This window comes from Panthera onca, chromosome A3 (assembly GCF_046562875.1).
Source record: "Panthera onca isolate mPanOnc1 chromosome A3, mPanOnc1 haplotype 2, whole genome shotgun sequence".
NCBI classification, from domain to species: domain Eukaryota; kingdom Metazoa; phylum Chordata; class Mammalia; order Carnivora; family Felidae; genus Panthera; species Panthera onca.
Window position 1 is genome coordinate 123,972,507 of NC_138341.1, and position 25,833 is coordinate 123,998,339.

General features: G+C 46.1%; 1 protein-coding gene across 2 annotated transcripts in view; it reads left to right on the top strand.

Annotated features, from left to right (window-relative positions):
- The first annotated feature begins 724 nt into the window (after nt 1–724).
- HNF4A (hepatocyte nuclear factor 4 alpha) overlaps nt 725–25,833 on the top strand; it is a 59,336-nt gene continuing 34,227 nt past the window's right edge. The window contains exon 1 of one of the 2 annotated variants that reach the window (XM_060618549.3): nt 725–1,100. In XM_060618549.3, coding sequence (XP_060474532.1) covers nt 1,052–1,100 — 49 coding nt within the window. In that variant the 5' untranslated portion in view covers nt 725–1,051. Of the gene's footprint in view, nt 1,101–23,733; nt 23,837–25,833 lie in introns of those variants that run through there. The other variant, XM_060618561.3, reaches the window with a different exon arrangement.

Genomic DNA, 25,833 nt, shown 5'->3' on the forward strand with positions numbered 1-25,833 from the left:
CACAGTGCTGGGACAAAAGAAAAGGGACTGCTCCAAAAGAAGCCAGGGAGCAGGTGTGCATGCAAGAGAGCTGAGATGTAGGAGGGCTCTGCCGTCAGAGAACAGAATGCAGATTTCAGCAGTAGTTGCCTTTTGAGTAAGAAGGAGACCAGTGGACCAGGAGAGGGGGTGGGCAGAGTCTGCCATTTGGTTTGTGTTTCTCCGTCCCTCATCACGCTCACCGGTTTGTAATCAGGTCTGTGTCATAATATCTTTCAATAATCTTTACTATCGTTTGATGAATGCCCATCTCCCCCAGTCGTCCACAAGTTCCATGGGTGCAGGGCTGATGCCTGCTTTGCTTGTTTCTGTATCCCTGGAGTCTAGCACAGGACCTGGTATACAGTGGGTGCTCAGTAAATATATATTCGATGAAGGGGAGACTGTGGTTTGTAACGCTAACTCAACTCCTCTGTCACCAGCTGTGAGATTACAGGCAGGCCACGTCTCTCTGTGGCTCAAGTTTCCTCACAGAGGCTTAATTTAAATGTGGCAATACCTGTGTGCTACTCCCAGCATCCAGTATGTGCTCAATAATACAGTCCTCCACTCCCCTCCTTTTCTCTGCTACCCCTCCCTCCTGCCACAATGCCACACCCATTATGAGGAGCCATAAAACCCAACCCAGGTTGGACTCTCACCTCCTCATCGCCTCCTGGCCAGTCCCTTACCTCAAGTTGGGGTGAGGGGCTGATGTCCCCTACATCTGGCTCCAGGTGCCCCCCAACCCCAGAGAGCAGGACTGGGGCCCAAGTGGACCTCGGATCTGGCCAGGTTGCCATTGCCATGGTAACAGTGACAGTCCTCAGCCGCAGGTTCCCTAAGTGACTGGTTACTCTTTAACATATCCACCCACCTTGGGTGATTAGAAGAATCAATAAGATAACCAGGCGGTGGCAGCTGGCTGTACTCACTGCCTTCCTGGTGGACTGGCTCCCGGTGGCCCTGCTGCCGCTGTGTGTGGGGCCCGGCTCCTCCATGCCCCCGCGTCTCTGGCTGGGTGGGCTCGGCCATGGTCAGTGTGAACGCGCCCCTTGGGGCTCCAGTGGAGAGTCCCTATGGTGAGTGGGACCAAGGGTCGGGTGGGGGGAGGACTGGACAGGGCAGGACCGTGGTCAAGTTTGGGAGGCCATGGGACGCCCCATTATGTGTTTCCGAGGAACGCAACGACTCTCTAGGGTCTCCTCCAGAATGGCAGGAACCTCAGGGGATGCATGTGGCTTGCTTCGCTAACGTCCCAGAGGCATGGCAGATTTGGTCTGGGAAGGGCTGGGAGGGGCCGTAGGAGCCCCCCCGCAGGGGCTTGTTCCTTTCGCCTCGGCCAAGAGAGACTGCTTTCCTGGGCACGTGTCCCAAGGGTCTTTCCAAAATTCCACAGAGGGCGGGGCTGGAAATACCAACCCATTTGCCAGGGACGAGTGGAAGCCGACCGGAGCCTTGCTGGGCCTAGCACAGAGCTGGCTCACGGTCTAGGCGGATGGGACCCCGGGGGAGGGCGGGGCAGGCCGCTCTGATGAGCTCTGGATAATTCACCAAAGGGAAGCCAAGTCGAGCAACACAGCGTGGGGCGTGGGGCGTCGGAAAAGAATGGTCTCTTGCTAGATGTATGAAACTTAGGTGCAAGGCCAGGGAAGAACGTGTCACTGAAAGGTGAAAGCTTGGGCTCTGTGGCTGGGGTGACTCCATACTGGAGGTAACGCAGCAAACGTAGAGGATGGGTAAACACAGCGTGATGCATCTTTAGCAAGGAATGCTAGCCCATTGTTGAGGGAGCAAAAATGCAGATCTGTTTGCAGATAGGGAAGGACCTCCAGGTTACACTAAGTGAAAAAAACAAACTGAAGCACTGTGTGTAGCATTTTACATTTCTGATAACAGAACGGATATTCGCATGTATATGTACACACACGTTTGTATTTGCATAGAAAGCCAGTAGACAGACAGGAAGAGACTGGTAACAGAGTTGTGTTTCTGAGGAGGGAGGTTCAATCAATTTTTTTTTAACCTTTTCTTGCACATTTTGGATTTTTAAAAATTAGGTGCGTTTTGTTAAGAGATTTAAATCACACAAACACACATAGTGTTTGGCCTCTGGAATCCAGGCTCTAGTTCTGTGACTTTAGACAAATTATTCAACATTTCTGTGCCTCAGTTGCCTTCTCTTTCAAGTGGAGATAGGATGTCTTACAGGCCCTCATAGAGGACTAAAGGAGACCAAGGGTGTAAGCCCTAGGCACCAGGCACATGATAAGGACTCAACAAATATTGTTTAATATTGTCATTAGCTGAGGACAGATGGCCTCAAGGAATCAAGGACTGGTCTCCTGACTGGTCCACTGGGATCTTTCTTTGACCCACCACCAAACAGAAGTTTGTGCTATAGTGGAAGGAGCAGAGGCTAAGGAACCCAAAATAGCCTGGGGATCCATCCCGTATACCAGCTGTATGACCTTGGGCAAGTTACTTCCCCTCTCTGAATCTATTTCCTCACCTGGAAAATGGACCTATCTCACAGAGGGTGGTGCAGTGAGAGGAGATAGCATAGTTGAAGGGCTAGGCATGTCTTAGGTGCTCCATCCAAGGTTGAAACACAATTATAAGACTTGGTTGACCCTGTAGCCAGAACAATTCTGTGTCTTGCATAGGGACCAGATAGTCAGCTGCTGTGGAAGGAGAGCCCCAGGCCACAAGCCAAGGCTAGGGATGAACAGAAGGCCCCCCACATTTCTCCCAGGGGAGTACTATAATAATATAACCTGACAGCCTCTCACGTATTCCAGGTCTATGTACTTTGTAGGGTGGCCTCATGCCCTTTCATCCCGACCTGTACGCAGTGCTCACCACAAAGCAAGTGTTCAACACACATTTGTTGGATGGTTGGATGGATAGATGGTTGGATGGATGGATGTTCTATGCCTATTACTTTAATTCCTACAACAGCTGTTCCAGATAATAATATTGTTATCTCCGAGGATAGAAGAGAAAACTAGAGCTCAGGATTGTTTAAAAAAAAAAAAAAATCATCTGACTTCAGTCCATTTGTGACTCTCTTGACTAAGCTACAGATCTGGGCTGGGCAGAGAAAGGAGAGCTCCTATGGCCAGATTTGTAGCAAGCATCAACAAAAGAACATTGCTGTCCTGGGACAGCTGGGCATTTGTTTGTGTGTGTGTGTGTGTGTGTGTGTGTGTGTGATGGTGGCTAAAAGACCTTGCTTTCGAGATAAAGTAAATCTGGGTTAGCATCCTGGATCTGCCCCCTCCTTTATTTTTCAAAGCTGTGTGGCCTATCCCTCTCTGAGCCCCACATGTTGAATGAACTAGGAAGCTCTAGGGAAAATGCACCTTCTGAAAAAAGAAATGAGTGTTTTGAGGAGAACCCCTTTTCCTAGGCTCTGTAATCAGGATAATACTAACCCCCCACCAAAGGCTGCAACCGCAGAGGTAAGCTGTAGGGGAAGGGATGAGGTCCACAGCAGAGCCTCAGGAGGGGCAATGGCAGGCAAGGCTGTGGAGAGGATAACATGAGTTAACACACGTGAGTTAATACACAAGAGCTCAGCGTCGTGCCTGACACAAGGCAACCATGCAGTAAATGTCAGCTGCCGTCTCACATCTTTGAACCCCAGGAGGACAGTCTTTAGGGAGCTGATCTTTGGTGGGGTGATGCTGGGTGTACTTGACCTTCCCCTGGACTTGCGACACACTCATGGCACACTGGCTTCTGGTTTGTAGCTCTCATCATGACTCTGATCAGACAGCATTGGTGTGCGTTGTGGCCTCTGTATCCCCCACTCGACTATAAACTCTGCGAGCCTTGCACGTCTCACACAGCGACTGGCACAGAATAAATGCTCAGTAAGCATCTGTTGGATGCATGAACTGAGGGAGGTTTTAAGAAACAACCCTATGACAACCGTCAACAAGGTCAGCCAGACCCATGCTCTACCTTTCTGTCTCTCTCCATGCTCACCGTGCAGACCCAACGTGGCTGGCATGGTGCGGGCATCACGTCTGCCCTCAAGCTCCTGAAGCTGGAAGGGATAGTCCTTGAAGTACTTGTTTCTTTTATCAAAAAGCAAAATTTCCCCAGAAACCTCCCAGGAGACTTCCCTGGTTCAAGGAAAGCTGGGAATTCAAGGGTCTAGTGGAAAGAAATGGGAAAGCCAAGACTGGCTTCGACCAATGATACTGTTTTCTTGAGGTCTAGCACGATGCTGTTCCAAACAAAATCAGGGTTCTCTCATAAGAGGGTCTCTCAGCTTCAGCACTATTGACATTTTGGCTCAGATGATTCTTTATTGTGGCGGCTGTCCTGTGCGTTGTAGGATATTTAGCAGCTTTCCAGACTTTGACTCATCAGATGCCAGGAGCATTCTTCCCCCATCAGCTGTGCCAACCAAACATGTCTCCAGACGTTTCTCGATGTGCCCTGGACACATATAACACTACTGTGGTATAAGGAAGCAGGGATAGCTTCTGCATGATGTCTGCCACAACTGAATATCCTGTGACTTTTCTGCTGTGGTTATTTGCTTCGGGTGCCAGGGTCTAGCTCAGAGGCAAATCTGGAGCTGCCCTTAGCAATTATGAGGATAAGATGCTATTGTGTGCTTATCTGTATGCTACCCAGATTTCTGGCTTCATTCTTTTCTTACCCTTTCCTATGCTTTTCCTTTTCACAAGTTCCCCTTAGCTTCCCTTAATTATCTGTCTTGGTCCTTTGGAAGTTTGTCATTTTTGTAAGCATTTCAAATCTCCTTGAGGGCAAGGTCTGTATTTGTATGATCTTTGTTGTTTTATTCTAGGATACGCTAGGACTTGGACCTATATTGACTTTGAGGGAGGTTTATTGAATGAATGAATGAATGAATGAATGAATCAGAAAATGGATGGATGAATGAATGGATGTCTGGGTGGGTGAGTGGATGGGTGGGTATGGTGGATGATGGATAAATGGGTAAGTAGATGGATGGGACGGTGGAGAGATATGTAGATGAATGTGATAAGTGGATGAATAAGCAATTGGTTAGCTGGGTGTGTGGGTGGATGCACAGATGGATTCGTGTTTGGATGGATGATATAGGCTGGGCTGGGCTGGGCTAGCAGAATCTGCAAGTGCTGAGGACAGAACAAGTAAGGAGACTGGGCGCTTTGGCCACTGGTCGACAAACCTCAATTAGGCCAACGACATGAGCCTCAGGCCGGATCAGAGGCTGTTGTCGGGGGCAGTTTGGTTAAATGGCACTCCCACTGAAAACTGTATAAGTGGTTGACACTTTCCTTCGCCATCTGATTCTGAATTTCTTCCTCCATCAAATAAAGTTGGTTGTCGTAAGGATTCGATGAGGTAAGGAAGGAGAAAAGTATCATAAACTAGAAGATGCTTCATTTCCTCGAAGGGCTGATGGGCCCAAAGTTGGGTAGGATGCCAGAGGCTGGCCAACTGTAGGACTGTGTCGGATGTCAGGCACGGCTGTTTCCCTATGTAGAGTCTCCCCCATCGTTTTCCCTTTTCTCACCTCTCCACATCTTTTCCCATTTCACCTCAATTTAATTTCAGCCTCTATGGTTCACTGGTTCACAAACCTGACTGCATATAGAAAACCTCCTTATCAACGACATATTTTGGGGCCCCACCCCAGACCTGGTGAATCAGGATCTCCTGGGATGAGTTCCAAGAATCTTTAATTTTTTACTAAGTCCTTACGTGATTTGCGATCCAGCATAGAAAACCATTGTCTTATTTTGTGCCATTTTATAAAGGGAGGATATGGGTACCCAGAATGGGTCCTGTCTTTACACAGGAGGCTCCTGCATTCACTGTCACTGTTCACTTATTCACTTTTTCAACAAACCTCTACTGAGGACCTATGGAAAATAAAGCATTCTGTTAGGCACTGGGGGAATGGAAGAGAATAAAACGTGGCTTCAGATCTTGGAGAGCACCCAGTCGGGTGGGGAAGACAGACAGCCCAGCCACAATGAAAACAGAGTGCCAGGATATGGATGGATAGGGCATGATGGGGACACAAAGGAACTTAGGAGGAGGGCAAGAGATCAGGGACCTCCTGACCGTGGAGGAGTGGACTGATATCGAAGCTAAAACCCAGAGGTTTAGTAGGAATCAACCAGGAGAAGAGAGGGGAGGGGACACCATATGCAAAGGCCTAGAGCCGGGCCTAATCTGTACAGATTTTACTAGCACTTGACTGCAGCTCAGTCCCTTCTCTGAAAGTATTCTGGGACTTCTCTAATTGTTTCATGAAAGATTCTGAGATGCTTACGTGCAGGAACTATGCCTTCCCTTTCTTTTTGACTCACACTCCTTTTGCATGAGGGTGGGCCTGGGAAGAAGAAAGACATCTGTCCCCATTTAAGCCCTTCCTATGTAACAGGCTGGACTCTGGTTACTTGAAGTGCTTTCTTCCTTTTATTTATTTTTTTACATCTATGTATTCATTTTTTTTAACTTAAAAAAATTTTTTTAACATTTATTTATTTATTATTGAGAGACAGAGAGAGAGAGCATGAGCAGGGGAGGAGCAGAGAGAGGGAGACACAGAATCTGAGGCAGGTTCCGGGCTCTGAGCTGTCAGCACAGAGCCTAGTGCGGGGCTCGAACTCACAAACTGCGAAATCATGACCTGACCGAAGTGAGATGCTTAACTGACTGAGCCATCCAGGCGCCACTAACTTTACTTTTTAGAGAGAGACCGTGAGTTGGGGAGCAGGGGGGAGAGAGAGAGAGAGAGAGAGAGAGAGAGAATCTCAAGCAGGATCCACTCTCAGACAGATCTTGATGTGGGACTTGATCCCATGACCCTGAGATCATGACCTGAGCCGAAATCAAGAGTCAGACCCTCAACCTACTAGGGTTGCTGTGAGAATCACAGGAGGTTTATATGTGGAATGGGGGGGGAGTGTCTGGCTCATAGAAAGTGCTGTATAAATTTTAATTATTATCATAATATCTGCAGAGTATATACCCACTACGTGAAAGGGACGGAATGCTTACTGTGTGTTAGGCATCTTTTAGCTGCTGTGAGACAAACTGAAATGAATGAGGGATATGTAACTGGTCATTCCAGGATGTAATTGTCTGGGTGGAGAGTCAGAACGAAGCTTAGTTCCAAGCCTTCACGTACCCTCTGGAGCCTGTCAGGGGGGTATGCTCTTGGGGGCTCAGATCATGCACACAGGCCTGTGGGAGCAGATGGGAGGCGTGGAAATGGTGGGCACAGACCCGTCCTTGCCACAGACATGGGAAATGGCTCTGGCCCCAGCCAGCTTTTTGTGATCCCACTCAAGTCCTTCTGTTGGGTCTCTGCCTCCTCTTCTGAGAAAAGGAGGCATGTTCCTTATTCAGGGGTCATCATACATTATTCACTGGAGCCCTAGGAGTCCAGAAGGATGTCTCAGGGTTCACTTTTGAGGCCAATGTGGGTGTTCAAATGAACCGGGCTCCTAGCCTCCCCCAGCCACAACCTCTGGTTCAACCAGAGAAGCTCCATGTTGACTTTGAATGAAACATGTGATGAAAGGAAAATTTATGGTTCATAAATTTTTGGAAAGCCAGAGAACCAGTGTGTTTCAAGCTGCGATCCTGACCCATTAAAGGCTCATGCAACTTATTGGGTTTATTATTTAGGGCAGCACTAGCTGACGTAACAAACCCAAAACGTAAGTGAGAAGTTTATTTGCCTCTGTCACATAGTCATCCAGGGATCCCAGAAGTGACCCTGACTCAGAATGACATTTATCATTTCTGCTCACATTCCATTGGCCAGAATTAGTCACATGACTTTGGCCAAACGCAGAGGAATCTGGGTTGTGTGGTCCCTAGTAGGCCAGCTGTTTTCCAGGAATAGCTCTATAAACTATGGAAGGGGGAACATGAATTTATTGCTACACAGCTGGCCACCTCTGGCTTGGGGTCATGCACACACACACACACACACACACGTGCACACACATGTACATGCACACACAGTCATATATGTATCACAAATGTGAATATACAATTTTTAACATCAAATATTTCAATAAAAAATACGCAGATACACAGATAGTGATGCAGTAAATGTGACAGAATGCTACCTACCAACTGGTGACTCAGTGAAGGATATGTCCATGTTCACTGTACTATTCTTTCAATCTTTAGTGGGTTTGACGTTTTTCAAAGTACAATGTTGGGGGAAATATAACTGTTAAAGTTTGCCAGAGTTATGAACAGAATAGAACAAGATAGAAATAGAATAAGATTTAATTTAAGCTTCAGGGCTTTGAATTGTAACTTTAATACAGGAATCGGCCAACTTTTTCTGTAAAAGGCCAGATGGGAAATGTTTGGGGCTTCACAGGTCAGGAACTGTGGCAAGTACTCAGCTCTGCTGTTATAGGACCCTGGCTGCATGTAAGTAGCCATAGGCAACATGTAAATGAATGAATGTGGCTGTGTTCCAATAAAACTTTATTTACAAAAATAGGCAGTGGGCCAGATTTGACCAAGAGGTTTTAGTTTACTGACTCTTTCAAAGACTTTGAAGCAGATATTTTTTTATTTTAAGCAGATACATTATTCCTAGAGTTTAATTCAACAGCCTTCATTAGAAATTATAGATCAGCGTGTCCAAGCTGTTAGGGATCCCAAGTCTGTTAATGTCCCCTCACTATGCTGGACAAAATAATTTCAGCACATTTGCTGTTCACACAATTAGCTCATTCTTTCACTTTCATTTCTTGCCTTTTCTTTTAATAAAAATGTACTATTTAAAAAAGTATTTTTAGGGGCACTCAGCTAGCTCACTCAGGGGCGCATGTGACTCTTGATCTCAAGGTTGTGAATTTGAGCCCCATGTTAGGTGTAGAGATTACATAAACAAACAAAAATTTTCCTTGAAGTATAGCGTTTCCTACAGAAAAGAACATGAATTATTAATCACAAACAGATTAGTGAAATTTCACAAAGATGGCCACATTTTAAAAAATGAAGTAAAATATAATAGAAAACATCCTACTATATCTCCTGTAGCAAGAGTAAATTTTGCATGTGTGAACACTTTGTTTCATTTATATATGTTTATGGATCCGTGTGTAAGGTTGTGATAATAACAAACTTTTATAAAGTACTTTCTAGGGCTTTACCCATATTAACTCCTTCTCTTCACAATGACCCTGTGAAGTAGATGCTATTAATGTCATTCCCATTTTACAGATGAGGAAATGGAGGCACAGAGAGGTCCAGTCACTCAGTGAAAGTGACACAGGCATTAAGAGGCGATGCTGAGTTTCCAACCCAGGTAGTCAGGCTTCAGAGTCCCTGTTTTGACTACCACCCTGTATAGAGGGTCATGGTCAAAATGGTTCAAATGCCACTGGACAGAATGTTCCCAAAGGTTCTTTATAGACTTAAAAATAGTGTACTTTTCCTTAGGTGTACCCACAGGGCACAGGGGCTGATTTTAGGTAGTACATGGACAAACATTTTAAAATCTTGTTAAGTTTATATTACTGTGTGTTAGAAAATTTTATAACTAGCGTTTATATTATAACTAGCATTTATATTAAAGCATTAATATAAAATATACTTTTAAAAATTAAGATACTCATCAAAAGAAAGAAAAAGATCAAGTAAATAATTACAGGTAAATAAAGTACAGGTAACAGGTAGATATGGTAAAGATTGCAAAGAGAAATAAAAATGCCTAGGACTTTGGGGTCAGATACTGAACTTGGCATCACATGGCCCCAGATATGGGTTCCGGCTCATTCATATTCTAGCTCTGATTTATTTGATAGTCTATAGTACTTACTATGGACCAGGCACCATTCTAAACAATATGTAAAAATCACTTCCTTTAATTCTTACAACTGCCTATTGAGGTAGGTAGGTACTGCCATCATACCCATTTCTCAGAAGAGGTAACAAAGGCTCAGAAAGGTAACTTACCCCAAACCACACAGACTTAAAGAGGCAGAGCTAGGATTCAAACCCAGGCATTGCGTTAGTAAGAGCGATGCTGGCTGGTGTAACAAACACACCCAAATGTATGATGTCCTTCACACAGGAACCCCAGCTCCTTCCATCTTGGCTGGAAGATGACTTTTATGTTAACCACTGCACTCCCACTGTGATGGGCAGAACTATATCACTTTGAGCTCCATGTGTTCTTGTGAAAAATGGGTTAATAATGCCAGTTCTGCTTACCTCTCAGGATAGCTCTGCAGGTACAACCAGTGTCATATATAAAGTGAAAGGATTGTTATGTTGACCAACACGTATCTTACAGGGTTATTGTGAAGATTAACTGAGACCGTGCAGGAAAAGCTCTTGGTTCATATACAGATGACATCAGCTGTGAATAATAGCCACGTTGTTATTAAAACGATGAATATAGGCTTATCTCCAAATTGGGAAATAGTTCTATAGGATCTTTCCTATTAGCAAGTTAACACATTACATCTAAGACTGAAAAACTGAGAAGTAGTAGTATAACCAAGATAGGTAGAAATATAGAGGAAAGCTAGCTAAAATAGCTGCCTCTGGATGGTGGGAATCAGGTTCAGGAACGAGTTGGTGGACAAGTACTATTACTGATTATTAGCTTGGTAAGAGTATTTTATTTTTTTCAACTGTGCACCTATACAGCTTTGATTAAAATTTTGAAAAAAAAAATTAAAATGGAAAAAAGAATAAACACTATTTCAAACACGTTCAAGTGTACGTGGAAACAAGAGCCCTGGGGCAGAAAGCCCCAGAAGGGAAAAGCAGAGTTAAGGTTCATGTTTAAAATCCCTGCTGAACACCTTTCAGCACCTTTCTGTCTCCCAAGTTCTTTTCCCTAACCTAAGAGGCCCCATGCAGTCTGATTCTTGGCTGTCCCTCTTTTGGTCTCTCCTGTCTTTGTCCCTTTTTCTCACTCTAGTTCAGCCACGGTGGCCTTTTAACTGTCCTTCAATAAGGTCAAGCATATTCCTGCCCCAGGGCCTTTGTACTTGCTGTTCCCTCTGCCTGGAACATCCTTTTCCCTGGATCTTCCCATAATGGATTTCTTCTCATAGTCTGGGTCTTAACTGAAAAGTTTTCCACTTAGAGCAGCCTTCCTGAACCACCCAAATCTAAGACTGCCCCACCTCCACTCATCACTATCAATCCTGTTATCTTCTACAGCTCTGGAATTGTGCATTCATTGATCTGTTTATCATCTGTCTCCTCCACTACAATGTAAGTTCCATGAGAGCAGGGAATCTGGTGTCTTGTTGCTTTTGCTAAATCCTCAGCATGTAGAACAGTGCTTGGCACACAGTAGGTGCTCCATAAATATTTGTAGAATGAGCAAATTCAGACAGGGGCAGCTGAGTTAGTATGCTGAGGGGCTGGATGGGCCAGCGGGATGGGGAGGAAGCTGCAGCCTCTGCCTGGGTTCTGCCCTGGGTAAACAGGCCTCCCTCTGCTCAGACAGCCACTGTTTGACAACCGTCTACTGAGGGCCCGGCCAAGCCTGAGCCGCCACACGGCCAAGGCCCCAGGATTCCCTGGGACAAGCAGCAGAGGCAGCCACACCTTGGGGAGAACTTGTGAAGGAACAGGTCGAAAAGTTATCCAAACAGGCATGAGGAAGGGCGGAGTCTGTGGTGAGACAGAGAACAGTTGGCCCTTCCCTGGGCAGAGCCCAGAGGAGCTGGAGGGAGGCCCTGGCACACCCAGCGGGCAGCTTCCCAGGCTGGGCCTCCAGGCCCCAATTCTGGTCCCTGCTCTGGCCCTGACTTGCAGAGAGGGACCTCAGGCACTTGCCATCTCTGGGTCTCAGTTTCCTCCTCTGTAAACCAAGGGACCAGGGCAGGTCCAGGGTTTCCAAATTTAAACAAACAAATAAAACGGCAGTGGCATTGTGTCTTCAAACAAAATCTTACCCAGAAGCCAATTCCCAGGAAGGATACCATGGAGGCACTTACAGTAAGTGTGGAGGTGCAGGAAGCTGGCCGAACTGTCGCTCCAGGCCCTTTGGAGGAGCCCCGCGTGAAAACCCCCAGGCTCCTTGCTCTCTGAGTTCCTGTGCTGTAGGGTGGGAGAGGCATAGCCAGAGGGAGCATCTAGACTCTTGGAATCAAAATAGATGCAGGGTCAAGCCCCACAGCGTGACCTCAGGCAATTTATTCCACTTTTCTGAGCCTTGGTTTCCCCTCTCTAAGTCTGGCATCATGGGGCATCTGGTTGACTCAGTCAGTTAAGTGTCTGATTCTCGGTTTCAGCTCAGCTCACGATCTTGCGGTTTCATGAGTGCAAGCCCCGCGTCAGGCGCTGCACTGACAGCACGGAGCCTGCTTGGGATTCTCTTTCTCTTTCTGTCCCTCCTCACCTCCCTCAAAATAAACTTTAAATCTGGCATCATAAACAGTACCTCCTTCATGGTATCATATGTTCAGCACAGAACCCAGCACCTAGTAAATTCTCAAAAAGAATAGTGAAAAAAGTCAACGCTGGTTATTAGGAGATGTAGTAGAAATGACCGGAAGAGACAGTTCTCTGTTAGGAGATGGGAAAATATTTAACCACTCTGAACCTCAGTTTCCTTCTCTGTAAAACATGGTGGAGGGTTTCATGGGAGATCAGAGGTTGAGATCCAGCCCAGCCAGTTTGGATTTTTTTGATACAATTTGAATTGACTGCTAACCTTTAGAAATCCCAACTTCCTGCCCCTTTCAAAAAATGGGAGGCTCTGGCAACACTGATTTCCCATAGCCTCGAGGCAAAAGTCCACTGAAACAATTTCAACCGGGTGTGCTTTCTCTAACTTGCTGCAGTCCCCACCATTCCTTTATGTCCCCACACTGAAGTTATACTAGTGAACATAAAACATTGTTTGCTGCACTGTTTTTCCTACAGCAAAGTGTGAAATATGCTTATATACCATATACCACTGAGGGCAGTTGAGTTTGATACCCCTGATTGCTTTGACCAAGCAAAAGCTCATTATTTCTGAGAACAATCTCCTGTTTTATAGATGTACCATTTTTTAATGTGGCTATTGAAACATTTAAAGTTACATACATGGCTTCCATTGTATTTCCGTTGAACAGTGTTGTTCTAGCCCTTTGGATGCCATAGGAGTGGCCGAGTTCACTGCTAACTCATCCCGCCTCCATGTCCCATGCTGACTAGACCAGTCCTAGCCAAACCACTTGGGCTGGTGTCCCTGGCTGGCTCTTCTCCCCTGCCTACATTTATCTCTGGTGTCCCCACCCTTGTTGCCTGCCTGTCTGGAGGACCCTGGCTCCAGAACTCCAGGCCTGTCTTCTAGAATTCTCCACCTGGGAAATCTCACCTCCTAGCCCCCATCTGGCGGCCATTGTGTTTTCTTTATCAGACATTCACATAAAACAATAGTCAATTTGAAACTTCATTACACATCCATTCTTCCGTCTCCAGCCTGCTGAATTTACCCCAAATCCAGTGACTTTGGGGGTGGAGCTGGGGTGGGGAGGAGTTTATTTTTCCCCCTTCTCTAGGGCAAGTCATAGTTTTTCCAGAGATAAGGTAGACTGGGTTTGGGGGAGGGACACAGGTCCTTCTATAGTGAAGGCACAGACTTTGTTTTTGGAAGAGATAATGTCCACAGCTCCCCTGGGGAGATGAGAGAACCCTGAAGGACTCAGGAAGCAGGAAGAAAAAGGAATCTTGGCAGGTCATGAAGACCCCCTTCCCATGGGGCGACCTTGTCTGGTAGTGGCTGAGAACTTGTGCTGCAGAGTCAGGAAGACTTGGGTTAGAGCCATGGAAGCCACATGCCTTAGATAGGTGACAGTACCTCTCTGCCCCTCAGTCTGCTCATCTGTGAAATGAGGATAAGAACAGACCTACCCTAGCACAGTGCTTTTGCACAGAAGTGCCCCATAAATGCTTGCTTTCATCATACCTTTGAAAAAGGGCCCGTAGTGGCAATATGGGATAATTTTAATCATTTTTTATTTTGCCTTGGTGCATTTTCATAATTCTCCTTCCACGAACCTGCTTAAAAAATAATAAATTTGTTAACAGAGAGAGGAGGGCTAAAATTAAGTGGAAATGTCACCCTAACACGGGGCTCCAACGGGGGGCATTGGATCTGGAAACAGGTAAGAAATCTTAAGAGTCTCATCTTCACACACCCATTTAATATCTTAAACCAAAGCTCCAGGAGGAAAGGTGATTTGGCCAAAAGTCTACAGCAAGTTAGTGGCACGGGCAAAACTAGGAAGGCAGACCGTGGAGGTCACTAGGGCAGACCTTCCCAAGGCCACTCAGACAAGAAAGATTCTACTGTTAAATGTCTGAAAAATGCTGGGTTGAAGAGAGCTGTGCACATTTCAGTACAGAACACTTCTCAGAGCCCTTAACGTATGACAGTGTGTCTTCAACAGACAACTCCATTGTGCCCACGTGGTTCATCAGAGCCCCTTGAACATTAACATCCAGTAAAGCTCTCCCTGCTCCCCAAGCAGAGAAATGCTATAGCTTAGATACATGCCTAGATTAAAAAAAAAAATAATACTTTTTTTCAGATATTTTAAATAGTGTGATTTTTAAAAATTACATCTGAGGGGCACCTGGGCAGCTCAGTTGGTTGAGCGTCTGTCAGCTCAGGTCATGATCTCGCTATCCATGAGTTCGAACCCTGCATCGGGCTCTGTGCTGACAACTCTGAGCCTGGAGCCTGCTTCAGATCCTGTCTCCCTCTCTCTCTGCCCCTCCCCTGCTCATACTCTGTCTGTCTCTCTCTCTCTCAAAAATAAGTAAACATCTAAAAAAAAAAAAGTTCCAAAAATTACATTTGAATTGTCTATTGCTGATGTGTAGAAAGTTAATTTTTCATAATACCTTTCCTTTTCTCTTGTGAAGTAGGAAATATTACAAACACACAGGGAAGTACAGAGAACAGCATTGTGAACATCGATGTACCCATCACTCAGTTTTGTGAAATCTTACTGCATGACCATCGTTTCACTGGATTCATTTTTTTTTTTTCATGAAAAGTGAGATATTATACTTAGCGTTGAAGCCCCCTTGTACCTCTCCCCAATCCCATCCCCCTGCCACCCCTCTCGGAGGTGACCGTGGTCAACTTTTGCCGTTTATCATTACCAGGCATGTTTTTATGTTTCTACTACACGTGGCTACGTAAACAATGGATAATGTTATTTATATCTGAAAAACGTATTCAAACGGCATGTTATACGTTTCCCTGAGCAACCTTCTTTTGTTCACTCATATAGGAGCTATTTGGATCTTCCCATGCAGATACAAGCAGGACTAGAGGTCACTCATTGAAAGTGCTGTGTCTGAATGTCCCAAGTGTACTTATTCTGGTTTTTGACAGTGGAGTTGTTTCCAGTTTCTCACTATCTTAAACAGGGCCACAAAGAACATCCTTATGCCTGTGGCTGCGAGCTTCTCTAGGATAACACGTAGGAGTGGAATTTCTGGAGCTCAGGCAGTGGACATCTCCACTGTGATGAGACATTGGTAAGTCGCTCCATCTTGCCCCCCAACTGCCACGTCGGTCAGCAGCGTTTCAGGAGCACCCCAAAAGATGATGGATGTGAAATAAGAACTTGTATTTCCCCTACTACTAGAGGGAAATGCTCTTTTGCCCTTTGACTTTGAACTGTCAGGGTACTTGTTCACATCCTTTGCCCGTTTTTCGGTTACATTATTTACCTTTTCTTATCATTTGAAGGAACTATTTCTTCTATTTTTTTTTTAAGATTTTATTTTTAAGTAATCTATATGCCCAACGAGAGGCTCCACCTCACAACCCCGAGACTGACGTGCTTTACAGACTGAGCCAGCCAGGCGCCCCAGGAACTATTTCTTCCTGATCCAAATCCTTTTTCAGTTCTATTAGCCAAGAATATCTTTGATTAGACCCAGCTTGTCTTTTCACTTCCTTTAGAGCCTCTTTTGTTGTACAGAAGTTTACAGTTACACGGTAGTTACGTTCTGGTTAAATTATAAATCAGGTTGTTAAATTTACTAATCTTTTCCTTTATGGCTTGTGCTTATTGTATCTTGTCCATAAAATCCCGCAGTGCCCTGCGATTGTAAAGATATGATACGTACTGTTTTCTTCAAGTTTTAAAGTTTTGTTTTTCATATTTAGGTGTTTATTCATAGAAATTGATTTTTTAAAGTTTATTTATTTTTGAGAGAGAGGAAAAAAAAAACGCACGTGCATGCACAAGCAAGGGAGGCACAGAGAGAGAGGGAGAATCCCAAGCAGGCTCTGCACTGTTCGCGCAGAGCCCCACAGGGGGCTTGAACTCATGAACCATGAGATCGTGACCTGAGCTGAAATCAAGAGTCAGACACTTGACCAACTGAGCCGCCCGGGGGCCCCCATAGGAACCGATTTTTATGTGCGGTACAAAATAGATGCCATTCTATTTTCCTTCATACGGAGAACCAATTGGCCCTGAACCATTTTTGACCAGGACATCCTTTCTCCATTGACATGCAGTGCAATTTCCTTTTGTCTCTCATTTTCAAATATATGTAGACCTGTTCCTAGGCTCTGTATGTTGTTCTGCTTTTCTACCTCTAGTAGCCACATTAAAAAAAAAATATTTTTAAAACCCAGGTGAGTGAATCCACATTTATACCAAAATTAAAAGTTTAATTTTAAAAAAGTCCCCAGGGTGCCTGGGTGGCTCAGTCCTTAAGCATCTGACTTGGGCTCAGGTCACAATCTCACAGTTCATGAGTTTGTGTCTGACATTGGGCAAGCTCAAGCCCCACTTCAGGTGAGCCCCACTTCTCTCTTTCCCTCCCTCTCTCTCTCTCTGCCCCTCCCCTCTCAAAATAACTTTCTCAAGCCTTCTTGGGATTCTCTCTCTCTCTGCCCCTCCCTGCTCTCTCTCTCAAAATAAATACATAAACTTAAAAAAAAAAAAAAGCTGAATAATATTCCATTATATGTATATATCACATGTGATTTTTCCTGTTTTCCTGTTTATCTGTCGCTTGATGGTTGGGTTGCTTCTACCTTTTGGCTGTTGTGAATAACGCTGGCTATGAAATGAGTGTCAAACATGTCTTCCAGACCATGCTTTCCATGCCTTTGGGTATATACCCAGAAGTGAAATTGTTGAATCAAATGGTAATTCTAGTTTCAATTTTTTCTAAGGAATTGCCAGACTGCCCTCCATAGTAGCTGCATTATTTTATATTCCCACTGGCAGTTTGAAAGGGTTCTGATTTCTCCATATACCCACCAACGCTTGTTATGATCTGTTTGTTGTTTTTTATCCTACCCATTCTAACAGGTATGAAGTGGTATCTCATTGTGGTTTTGCACTGATTAGCATTTCACTCATGATTAGTGATATGGAGCATCTTTTCATGTGCTTCTTGGTCATTCATATATTTTCTTTGAAGAAATGTCTATTCACATCCTTTGCCCATTTTAAAATCTGGTTTTGTTATTGTTGTTGAGTTGCAGGAATTTATATACTCTGGATATGAACCCCTTACCGGCTATGTGATTTACAACGATCTTCTCCCGTTCCACGGATTACTCTCTCACTCCATTCATAGTGTTCTTTGGTGCACAAAAGTTTTTAATTGCAATGTAGTCCAGTCAATCAATTTTTTCTTTTGTTTCCTGTGCTTTTGGTGTCGTATCCCAAGAAATCACTGCTAGATCCAGTGTTGTGAATATTTTCTCCTATGTTTTCTTCTAAGAGTTTCATAATTTTAGCTCTTATGTTGAGGTCTTAATCAATTCTGTGTTAATTTTTATATATGGTGTAAGCTAGGAGTCCAGTTTCATTCGTTGCATGGGGAGACCCAGTTTTTCCAACATGAGTTTGGTTTTGATCGAATTTTAGTTAAGACTTCTGCACCTGAGAGATGCTACTTTGATTCAACCTTTGACTGATTACTGGGATCCTTTCCAGGATAGGTAGTACTTCCCAATATCCAGGATAGATGCACTTCCTGACAGGTAGTCAATTAGCTTGGGCTTGATGCTTCCAATGACAAGACGCTCACTACTTAATAAAGCAGCTTTTCTCCTGCTAGAACTATCGTATCTGGTAGAAAAATCCTAATTCTGGACACAAACCTTTCTCCTTGTAGCATTCGTCTGTTGGTCCTGCTTTGTTTTCTGGGGCTATGAGAAGAGAGAAGCATCTTTTCCAACATAAAGTACTTTGACTTAAGTAACACAACTACACGATAGGCAACTATCTGCCAGGTTATAAGGTTTATCACATTTGCTCCACAAAGCAATTGATTAACAAGTCCTATTATTGATTCCTATTTTGCAGATGAAGCAAATAAGGCTTGAAGAGCTTATAATTTTCACGAGGTCAGTTATGTAAATAGTAGCATTGATACATGGAAGGCAGTGGCCTTGACCATTCTGCTACATTGCCCCTCTCCTCATCCCCAACAGCCAGCCCAGAACTCCTTTGGTTCTTTAGTCTTCAAAGGACATGGTTTTCGCATCCTGTCCCATCCTATGACACAGGAATTCTTTATATATTTTGGATATTAATTCCTTATCAGATATAGACTTTGCAAACATTTTCTCCTGTTCCAGGTGCCTTCTCATGTTGTTGATGGTTTCCCTTTTTGTACAGAAGCTTTTTTTGGTTTCATGTAGTCCCACCTGTTTATTTTTGTTTTCTTTGCTTTTGGTGTCATATGCATGGTCCCTTAAGGGTAGAATGCAGAGGATGTCTTAGCTCCTTTGACCCGAGCACTACATCCTTCCTGATGTCACACAAAATCAGGTTAGAGGTGTGTGCAGCTGCTACCAAATAAAACCTCTAGAACTTAGTCACGTCACCTGCCACTAAGGCAGCTCTCTCCAGCACACTGTCCAGGTGGTTTATTTTTAACCAGTATGGAGGATTTCTCATTCCTCTTCATCGAGTTCAAACATTTCTCCAGGGTCGCGTGGTGGCTCAGTCAGTTAAGTGTCTGACTCTTGATTTCGGCTCAGGTCATGATCTCACAGTTTGTGAGTTCGAGTCCCATGTCTGGCTCTGTACAGCACAGAGCCTGCTTCGGACTCTGTGTCTCCCTCTCTCTCTTCCCCTCCCTTGCTCATGCAGGCTCTCTAAAAAAAAAAAAAACAAAAAAAAAAAACATTTCTCCAAATTCATGTGGATCTTGATCCTGCCATTATTTTATGGCTCACACCTATGCAGAACTCACTGCCTGCCAGAAACAGTTCTAAGTCCTGTCTGTAATTAGCATGATTAATCCCCACAGCCTCCTAATGAGTACATATCATTATCATCCCTATTTTGCCAATTAGAAAATAGTCACAGAGCAATTAAGTAACTCATCAAAGGTCACACAGCCAGTCCATGGCAGAACCAGAATTCAAGCCCAGAAAGTCAGGCTCCAGAATTTGGGCTCTCAGCCTCTATACAGACGCTTCCAAACATCTGACGGGCTCAGCCAGTTTTTTGGGCCCGAAAAGACTGACACGCACTTAGAGACCTCTTTTTTTTTTTTTTTTTTTTTTTTAACATATAAAGAACAGACTAAGGGCTCAGAGGCTTTCACCCGCAACAGTATTATTTAATTCAGGATATGTTATAATAGTTTATATCATTCCATGTATTTTCCCATCGCTTTCTACTTAAGATACTGGTGTTTCACTTGGTAGTAATAACATTTCCTTCTAAAATAAATCTAAATAAAAATAAGTGTGTCGATGTAAGAAAAATGTTTAATATTAGTATGGGAGGTTTCCGAATACAACAAAAATCATAAGGGCCAGAGGAAAATCAGTGACCTTTGGAAAGATCCTGTGCAGTCAAGTTAGGTGAGGCTGTGCTGTAATGACGAAAAGGCCCTAAGTCCCAGTGGCTTACACAGCTGAGCCGATGGCTCACTTACAGTACTTCTCCGTCAGAGGCTGGCGGGGTGCACTCCCCACCCTGATGACTCCATATCCGTACGTGCTTCTGAAACAGCCCCAGCGCGGACCCTTCAAGCTTCTGCCCGGGTGTGACGCACCAGTTGTTTCTGCTCTCATTTCATTGGCCAGAACAAGTCACATGGTCACGTCTAACTTCAAAGGAAGCAAGAAAGAGTAATCCGGTCATGCGCTTGAAACGAGAGAGGAGGAACAGTTGAGAACAGCCGGCAGATAGTGAGTAAAGCAGTCTGAAAGGTGGGTCTAGGAAAGGAGACTGAGTCTGTCTCTGACCACGATGACCAGCCCCACCAAGGGGCCTTCAGCACCTGTTCTCAGAGAAGGGACTCTGGTCCGCCAAGGATAAGACCGTCTGACCGCACCATTCTGTTAAGCCAGTGCTGCTCCCCGGCAGCAACTCGGGATGCCTTTTGGTTGCAGGGTGTTGTTACTTCGTAGAGTTGCGGCTGAACTCTGTGGTCAGGTTTGCTTGTTCCCTGAAGCTGGACACAGCAGTTTGGGCTTCGGCTGAGATAGGATTTGTCACTGCTTTGAAAAGATACCCAGAGAAGGGTAATCGGAAAGGAGAGGAATTCAAAGATAGGGCCCAAGGAACCATTTTCCGGGCAAAGAAAAAAAGAATGTGCAAAGACGCTGAGCCAGACACAAAAGGCTGGTGTGGCTGCAGCCACGGGACTAGGGAGAATGGAATGAAATGGAGGCTGGGGATGCAGGGATAGACACACAAGGTCCACGGGAGTTTTGAATTTTATGAGTTTAATTATAAATGCGTAGGAAGCCATTAAAGTTTCAGTATGGGGGGGCCTGATGCAGTCTGTGTGTAAAGAATCACCCCCCCCCACCCCCGCAAGAGTGGGTGGTAGGGAGAAAAGAAGTGAAAAGACTTTCGCAGACCTTCAGAGATGATACTGATGTGACGAGGTTGACTGTGGTGCAGGTGGAAAGATGGTGAAAATCTGAGTTACTGTTAAAGGTGGCAAGCACTGGATTTTCCGATGATTTGGGAGAGAGGAACACAAAGATAGTGACTCCCAGGGTGTGGGGTGATGGACTATGACAATGCAGGTGTGATTACTATTGTTCTCTTTCAAAGCATGAGGAAGGGGGAGTGAATTGTCCTTCACTAACCTAGTAACTGAACTCCAGTTCTGGTGTGTCTACTCCCAAGGTCCTACGTTCTCCACTCTCCCAGACCCATACATTAATTTCTATAATGGGGGGGATGATATTTAATGCTATTACTATCTTTAAATGTGAAAATACATAAATGCCCCTGAATGCAAATGCACACTATCAGTGGAGCCAGCCCGAGGTGTGGGACCCTACTCAACGGCGCGGGCACGTGGGACCAAGTGTCGGGAATATAAATTTCATAGATGATGTAAGGGCAGCGCCATACCAGCCTTGGGGAGCAAGTTTTAAAATCTTGCTTTCTGATTGGTGCAGTGGCCAAGGGCTGGTGTGTCAATGCGGGGATGTTAGCTTGCTCGGTGACTAAACCCAGAGAGCGGTGACTGGTGAACCGGTCGAGCTGCCTTCCCTCTGGTTTTGGAGAGATTAGTCCGTCTTGGCCTGTGATTGGTGGGATTGTAATGCTACTTCCGCTGTGATTGGTTAAACCTGTGCGGTTATTTGAAAGTTTCTCAGCGCCAATCCAGAATTGGCCACTAGGGGGAGCCCGGGATGCGCAAAGCGAGGCTCTTAGGCGTGTCTGAGCCGCTTCCTCCCCGAAGCCCTCCGGTTCTGCAGCGACAGCTGGTTCTGCCCTGTGCCCTCAGGCAACCGCGGGGCTGGGGTGGGGGTGTGGGGGACGGAGTTAGAACTCCCAGTTCTGGCCCGGGTGGCCACGCTTCTCTGCACAGCCCCTTTGGCCCCTTCCTCTGGCTCCCAGCCCCGCAGAGGACATTGGCTGACCGAGGGGTGGGGCAGAGAGTTGGTGAAGGTTTGTGAAGGCCCAGATCCAAAATGCAAAATTGTGGAGTCTGTCAAAGGAGACAGGGCAGCTCCCCTCCCTCCAAGGCGCCCTCTGCCCACCTCGGAGTCCTTCTCTCAAGTTGAATAGCCTCCACCAAGCCCTTTAAAATCCTTAAAGGACTTAAAATCCTTAAAGGACTTTACGAAAGGAGCATCTCTTTGGGATTTAGAACTGTGCCACGCAGGTCAGGGCCACTAGGGAGATCACCCTCTCCAAAGACACCCCCTGTCATCCCCAGGCGCTAGCACAACCTGCAGTTTCGTCTTGCCATTGCACTTCGTCAGTATTTGAAATTCTCTTTCAATTTTTTTTTAAATTTTTTGAGAGAATGCACGTGCGAGTGGGGGAGGAGCGGAGAGGCTGGGGGGTGGGTACAGACTTTCAGATGTGGGCTCTGCGCTGAGCCAAAGTTGGAAGCTAAACCAACTGAACCACCTAAATGCCCCTGACATTCTCTTTTGAAACATTTATTTGCTTGCTTACTGTCTCTGCATCACACCTCCCCGTCAAAATGTAAGCTCTGTGAGAGAGGGAATAGGGAGGGCCAGACATGCCAAAGAATGCCCAGTTACATTGGAATTTGAGATAAACAACACCTTACTTTTTAAGTGTAAGTATGCTTCCTGCGTTATTTGGTACATATTTATATTAAAACATTATTCGATGTTTATCTTAAATGTACCTGGGCACCCTGCAAGTCTGTGGGGGAGGAATCTTGCCTCTTGCCTTCACAGCTGTATCCCACACCTGCAGTGGTGCACGTGGAAAATGCTGAATAAAGGTTAAATGATTGGATGGATAGAGTCCTTCATTCATTCACTCATTTGTCCATCCACCCCATTATATTAAGCTCCAGCTGGGTCCTGGGAATTTAACAGTAAATGGGACACAGTCCAATGGAGGAGGCAGAGACGCAAGCAGCAACCGCCATTTGACTACACTGTGATGGTGTAAGGTGTTGGGGGCCAGGTGAGCACAAAGGAGGAACCAGGAGGGCTGCCCAGAGGAGGAGTCCACGATGGAGCTTGGAGGGGGAAGGGGAGAATAAAAAGGTGTGACAGCAGCTTTGGGCAGAAGGCCTGGCATGTGCAAAGGCCAGAGCCAAGGCGGAGGCTGTGGGATTTGAAAGAGGCGAGTGGCTAGGGGTGGGGGACCGATGTGCAGTATGGGTGGGGCAATCAGAGAGAGCAGAGGAGGAGACTCGTCCACTGAGTATCCGTACCCAGCAGTCAGCTACAACAGTGATGCTAGGTTGGTATCGCTGTGCCCATTGTATTGATGAGCAAAGTGAGAGAAGTGAAATGCTTGGCCTGCCAAATGAGTGGCAAAAGCTGAGCTTCAGACTCCTGTCTGACAGACTCTGAAGCCTGCACTGTTCTCAAAAAGCCCCTGGGTTAGGGATTGGAACCCCAATTGGAGGATGAAGAAACTGAGGCTCAGAAAGGTAACAGGGCTGTCCCTGTGAATGTGGCTCCGTCCAGTTTCACAGGAGAACACTGAGGCAGTACAAGGGGTGCAGTTTGTCGCCAACCGTCTGAGAAACCACGGGAGGGCGGAGGCAGGACCCAGGAGTCCAGGATGCTGTACTTCCTGTTCCTGTTTGGGTTGGGTCTCCAGGACCCCCTTGCTGAGCCCTGTGGCTAATTCCTTGCATGGGTCCTGGGCGGGTCCACGGTTTCTATGGAGACCACCTCCTACCATCCCTGAAATCTCATTGTGACCAGTATTAAGAGATTAGCGCTGCCCCGCAGCCCTCACAGGGTCTTGGGTGCCAGGGTGGCAGCAGGGGCTCCCCCAGGATGAAGAGGTTGCTCACTGTGCGGGATCCCATAACACCAGGAGGAGGATGTCAGACTGGGGCCAGGGCTTCCCCCAGCACCTCCCAGGTATGGTCCGGACTCCACAACTACCTGGAGAGGAGGACGGGGTGGCGGAAGAGAGACACACGACTCAGGGGAGAAGTCCAGATTTTGGAGCAGTGCAGAGGCCTTGGACCCCTGGCCCCCAACCCAGGAAGGCCCAGGGTCTTTGATAGGCGGATGCCATTCTGATCAAGGCAGATCCAGATTCCCTCAACAAGGTGAGGGGAGCGTTACAGGGTCTTTTAGCTAAAGACCAGCTACCTAATCTCCTTCATTTTGCAGTTTGGGGAATTGAGGCACAGAGAAGGAAAGTGACTGCCCAAAGTCAGTGAGTTAGTGAACTGGAGCCGGTGGGTCACCTGAGCAGAAGGCAGTGATTAAGATGACATTGTCCCCTCTGCCTTGAAGTCCAAATGCTCCTCCCTGACCTCCACAAAGGGGGCCCCCTAGTCTTCTTCCCCCTGGGCTGTCCCATTGGCCATGCTCCCCTTCCCTCCCTCCCTCTCCTCCTCCTGACCCTTCCTGTCTCCTGGAGGCTGGCAGAGACTTCCGGGTAGGCTCCACTCCACCGGAGGACATGGCCGCCAGGCCCTAACTGTCCCATCCAGGGGACATCCCCTGGCTGAGTCACCATCTGGATGACTGTGGACATTTTTTATTCCCTGCTTCAGCCTCTATGTGTCTTCAGGGTCCAGACGCCGTGGGGGCCCTACCAGCCCATCCCCACCCCACCTCCTGCCAGGCCAGCACCAGAGAGATTTAGGTCAGTCTCCAAAGCTCACAGGGCCAGGTTTTCTGGAAGGCCACACTGGGGCCTGGGGGCAAACACGGCTCTGGAACCAGGTAGAGACAGCTCAAAACACTATTGACCCAGCAAGGTGAGCCTCACTTTCCTCCCCTGTGAGGCGGGGGCAATAACGCTTCCTTCCTCCAAGCCTTGCTCTCAGCGGCTGCAGCTGTGCCATTAAATCACCAACTCGAAGTACAGAGCAGTGGAGGGACAGGGTGATAACACCCGATCTGGTAAGCGTGGAACAAACCAGGAAGAGGCGTAAAGAAGTGAGAGGAGTGGTTGCCTGTGGTGAGGACAAGGGGTGGACTGGTGGGCAGTGGGGAGAAGGGGACCAAGACTTCTCAAAGTTTTTTTTATTGTTCTCATTTAAAAAATTTTTAATGTTAATTTTTGAGAGAGAGACAGAGCATGAGCAGAGGAGGGGCAGAGAGAGAGGGAGACACAGAATCTGAAGCAGGCTCTAGGCTCTGAGCTGTCAGCGCAGAGCCCGACGCGGGGCTCGAACTCATGAACTGTGAGATCATGACCTCAACCAAAGTCAGATGCTTAACTGACTGAGCCACCCAGGCGCCCCTTGATTTTTGAACCATGTGAATGAAGTACTGATTCAAAAATTAATTACAAAATTTTAACATGGGACGCCTGGGTGGCTTAGTTGGTTAAGCGTCCAACTCTTGATTTGGGCTCAGGTCATGATCTCGCGGTTTGTGAGTTCGGGCCTCTCCGCTGACAGTGCAGAGTCGGCTTGGAATTCTCTCTCTCCCTCTCTGCCTCTCCCCCACTTGCTCTTCTTTCTTTGTCTCTCAAAATAAAGAAACGTTAAGAAAAAAATTTTAAATAAAAATTTTAAGAAATTGGTAAAATATCACGTAGCAATGACAATCACACATACCTCAACAATATAACAGGAGTATAGCCAAGACTGAGACCAAAGTGCTAGGACTTGACACAAGTCACAGAGAAAGCCTGCCTTTGAGTCTCTGACTTTGACCTGGAAAGGCCTTTTATTTCAAGCCAATCTCGTTTGCCAACTGCAAAATAATGGTCACTGGTACCAAGAATCAGGAGGTCTCTACATGCTAGCCATAGTGCCAGGTGCTATCTGAATATCTTCTCACTGAGTAGACATTCTGACTACCAGGAAGCTGTCATCATTCCCATTTTACAGATGAGGAAACTGAGCCTCACTCAAGTTGCAACTAGTGAGTTGCAGACCATGGATGCACCA